This window comes from Eleginops maclovinus, chromosome 1, assembly GCF_036324505.1.
Source record: "Eleginops maclovinus isolate JMC-PN-2008 ecotype Puerto Natales chromosome 1, JC_Emac_rtc_rv5, whole genome shotgun sequence".
In the NCBI taxonomy this organism is placed as follows: domain Eukaryota; kingdom Metazoa; phylum Chordata; class Actinopteri; order Perciformes; family Eleginopidae; genus Eleginops; species Eleginops maclovinus.
The window spans coordinates 5,329,781-5,334,352 of record NC_086349.1 but is presented as its reverse complement, the minus strand read 5'-3'; the positions used below and the strand labels follow the sequence as shown (position 1 = coordinate 5,334,352).

General features: G+C 43.5%; 1 protein-coding gene across 1 annotated transcript; it reads right to left on the bottom strand.

The window, feature by feature from the left end:
• Nucleotides 1–411: 411 nt before the first annotated feature.
• On the bottom strand, nt 412–4,214 carry pim1 (Pim-1 proto-oncogene, serine/threonine kinase). Its single transcript, XM_063884542.1, is given in 7 exon segments — nt 412–1,903; nt 2,012–2,188; nt 2,693–2,923; nt 2,926–3,055; nt 3,215–3,265; nt 3,381–3,487; nt 3,761–4,214. Coding segments are annotated over 7 exon segments (987 nt in total). The 5' UTR covers nt 3,843–4,214; the 3' UTR covers nt 412–1,694.
• Nucleotides 4,215–4,572: the final 358 nt, after the last annotated feature.

The window sequence follows — 4,572 nt, the reverse complement described above, 5'->3', positions numbered from 1 at the left end:
TGCATTTTAGGATGGATTATGGTGTAACGAATGAATGAACACATTTTCTACCACTAATGAACTCAGTACTAATCTTAAACATTTCAGTTTGTAGAAGAAAGTCAATTCTTGGAATGTTTTGAGATAGCGTTTTTCTATTTGTATGCACCCCCGCCCCACTTCTTTGCTATCTGCCTTCCAACAGCCCTGTCTCCTCTTATCTCTTCATCGTCTCTGTAGGCGCTGCTCTTCTACAAAAGGTGTCAAACAGGAAACTTGCTCAGAAATGGTATAAACTTCTGACCTAGTAAATTCTATCCGTGTTTTTAACTGTTTTACATGTATGATCTTTTTTTTTTAAACATGACTACACGGAGCTACTAGTCAAGGGTCACAACAACATTCTGTAAGATAATATGAAGGAGTCAAAAGTCATTGTTAGAAAAATATTTATTGAAATTGTATAAAAATAGTTTCTAAAGATAATTTACAATTCTAATTCGAATTGATGAAAAAAACAATCCAAGCTGCAGTCATGAAAACAGAAGAGTTTTCTCATTCTCACACACTTTCATTCACACATTCAGAATCCACTTGCTCCCTCAGCAGACAACAGCGTAACAAAAACTGTTACCATCAGTAGACGTCCAATGTTCAGATACATTAAGATGGAAGTGCTTTGTTGGGACTATTTACACGTTATATACATGACATACACAAACATACACACAAACATCTGCTCTTTTATATAAAAAAATTCCACGCCATAAATATGGTTAGAAAAAAAAAATCTTTGTTTGTCTCTTTAAATAATCTGTGGGCCCTTCAGTGACTGTGGAATGAAATGCACACAAACAGCCAAAAGAATTGTCATAGATAAATAAATAAATAAATTCTCCGTTCATTAAACGTGTGAGTCACGGCAATAATAAATATCATTATTATTATTTACAATTCTTGTCCCCACTGAATATTTAAGACCTGTGGGAGGCACTGTTTGAACGTAAAAATTTGAAGTGAAGAGCAGAGGATGTTGTATTTCGGTATGGTTGCATTGTGGTGTGCATTCAGGTGGATGTGAACCACCTCAGAGGAAGTGGAGGTTGTAGACAGGAGGTGGATATGTAGTAAAAAGAAGGAGGTAAGTCCAGTGTTTCTTTTTTATAAGGGTTTGTTTGCACATGTTGCTATGAGGTTGCTAATCACATGGGAGTGATAGCAGGGGTTGTAAATGACATGAGCTTTACTGATCTAGGCCCATGAGAGGAAAACAATATAAAGCCTTGTAAGGAGCTAAAAAAAGGTATAAGAAGAGGAGCCTTTTTTTGCTTTCAAGTATTTTCAGGGTCCCCCCAACAATCTCAAAGAAGGCACTTCTTTTATTTTAATCCTCTTGCACCTCTGCTCATCTAGAGAGATAGAGCAGCCATTCAGCAAGCGCATGTACTTTCAGCGCAGAGCATGCCCTACTACAGTCTGATAAACGCCCAACAGCAGGGGGAAATCAAGTAGCTTGGGGAGATGAGGGGCGGAGAGCACTCCAGGTTGAAAACAAGCCATGATTGTGTCGTCATGACCTTGGTTTTCTTTTTAGTCCTTTGACACCTTACTCGTGCTTGTGTCAGGACGGTCAGCCCATGCGGCGCCCCTCCTCTCTGCTTCAAGTCTGTTACTTTAGTAAAAGTCTCAGTTCAGTACAGTTCTGTTTGGCTCCATCACCGAGCCGCAGGTACAGGGGTGGGAGTGAAGGCGGTTTGCTCGTGGGCGATGCTGTGCAGCCTAATCTCCGCCTTCTCCGTCTGCAAAGCGGACGGGGCGACTAAAGAGGATGTGCTCTGCATCCACGAGTGATTGATGAGGTCCTCGAAGGAGGGGCGGTCAGCAGGCCGCAGAGAAAGACACCACTTGATCAGCTGCTGGCATTCTGAAGGAGGAAAATGAGGAGAAATAAGTCTGGTGCAATAAACTGAGTGTGACACATTATGTTAATGTCAACGAAAATGCTGCTGTATGTTTTAGAATGTGAATTTACCTGATGAGATTCTTCTCCGGAAGAGGACCTGCCCTCTTGTGATCTCCTCATCGTGTTCAAAAGGAATGTCACCACACACCATGTCGTACAGCAGGACACCCAGAGACCAAACTGTGGCAGAACGCCCATGATAGCGGTGATATTTGATCCACTCTGGTGGGCTGTACACTCTTGTGCCTGTCAGGAAAAAAAAAAACACCTTTAACTCCAAATCTTTTATTGTATTTGAGTCAAATTGAAAATGAAAGCATTGCAGGTGTGGTTTATTTATGAACAAAGAGTGTAGAATTATCAGCTGTTGGTGAGGCTGTTATCTGGGCTCAGGTGGCAGAGAGCCTGACTGTCAGTGTGTGTGTGTGTGTGTGTGAGAGAGAGAGCAGAGTGTGTGTGGGAGGGGGAGAGCGGACATGTGACTTTGTTTACAAACTTTGAGTTGTAAAAATGGAGCTTGCCTCCTATTGGGGGCGCCAAAGCAAAGGCAATGCTGCTCAGCCTGTATTAATAGGCTGCTATGTAGGGGGGATGTAAAAAATGACACAACCTTGGAATTCCTGCCTGGGTGTGTGGTCAAAAAAAAAATCACAAGACTAAAAGACGGCTACTGAATGATGTGGAAACAAATCTCACCCTTATGCAATAAAATAAACACAATGAAGTCTGTTTTGAGCTGTGATGACTCACCATCAAAGTCTGTGTAAATGGTGTCTTTCAGCAGGGCTCCGGACCCGAAGTCGATGAGCTTGATCTCCCCGGTGCGGAGGTCGATGAGGATGTTTTCGTCTTTGATGTCCCGGTGCACCACGCCGCTGTTGTGGCAGTGGCGCACGGCCTCCAGCACTTGGCGGAAAAAGCTCCGCGCCAGATCCTCCGGTAAGGCACCTTTCTCCGTGATGAAGTCGAACAGGTCTTTACGTTTTCGGGCCTCTCCATCACGATGATGAAGCTGTCCGGACGCTCGAACCAGTCCAGCATTTTGATAACGCCACGGAAGCCCGTGCCCACTTTCTTCAACAGCACGATCTCCATTGGGACCCGCGAGCCATGCTGAAGTGATAATAATAATAATAACATTAGCATTTCAAACATTAAAGGCCAAAATAACACAATAACACATTAATATGTCCATTATTATAGCAATATACTACTATTTTGTATAGTATCATGTTAATTAGGTGAATATAAGCGCTAATAATGATTTCTTACCAGCTCTCCCCACTCTGAGACTCTGTCCTTGGCTACGTGTTTGACAGCAACCTAGAAGGGCAAAGAAGACACCGCGTCAAAAAACATGTACAAAAAGCATATCAAACATGCAAAGCAGCTGGTTTGGAGTGTATTCTCATAATAAAAACATATAAGGCGTATTTACCGGAGCTCCGTCAGCCACCCTCGTACCGGTGTAGACGGTGCCGAAGCCTCCGCTACCCAGCACCGCACCGACCTGATACAGCTTCTCGAAAGCCTCCTTCTCCTTCCCTGTGGAGAAAACATAAACACAGCCGGTGAATACCCGGGAAACTAAGCTCTGAAAACACCGGACACCAAACAAACAGCTGTTTCAATATATCAAATAGCAATAATAATGATAATATGTTGTTAATATACAATATTATGCTCAAAACTGACTACCGTGCTTGAAAATGGTCAAGTATATCATATTAGGACTGAGCTACAATAAGCGGGCTGCCGGCCATTGCTGCAGCCCCATGCTCAATGACAACACCGATGAGAAAAAGAAGGGCGTCTAACCTTGATGAACTTGGTGCTGCATTTTCGCCGGCATGTCTACGGTGGAGATGTGGGCAAGAGAATTCAGCTTGGACAGAAGCATTCCTTTCAGGATATATCCACCAGTGGTTTACGAGGTGTGTGTGTTCTTCGTTGTAGTTCGTTTCAGCAATTTTATTCCGTTTGTATGACTCTCCCGTCTCCCGTGTAGAGCTTAGAGTCCACGTTGCTGGAACAAAAATGCGGTAAGGGTCCTCTCATCCGGATGAAAGAAAAGCCGCTTGTGAATCCAGGGAAATATAACCAAAACTGTCGTCCCAGCGTATGGATAACTGTATTCACAATAAAAAATAATGTGAAATACAGCTGTTCCTTGCACTGTTTTGTAAACAGTTATAGGATATAAACAGAGAAGACGGTGTATAACAAATGACTCCGTCAGACACCGGCTCTGGGAAACAACTACTGAGGGGGGAGGACGGTTATAAGGCGGTAGTAAGCGGGCGTCGCCACATGCACTGATGTCCATGTCTCTCCGCCCCTTTCCGCCCTCTCCACCAATAGGAATGCGAATACGCATTCCAAATCCACGTCAATCACAGAATGAAAATAGAGCCAACCTCATAACCCACTGGGCCAGACACAGACGTGGCGGGAATAAAAACGCGCGAGAAAAAAAAAGAAGCAAAAAAAAAAAAAAAGGGGGGGGGGGGGGGTGATACTAAAGTTGTCATTATGAATTCAAGTTGGAGAGAAATGCTCATTTGCAGCCAAGTGCGTCCCAAGCTGTCTCCTCCCTTTCGCGGGAATACCAAAGAATAGTATGATCATAC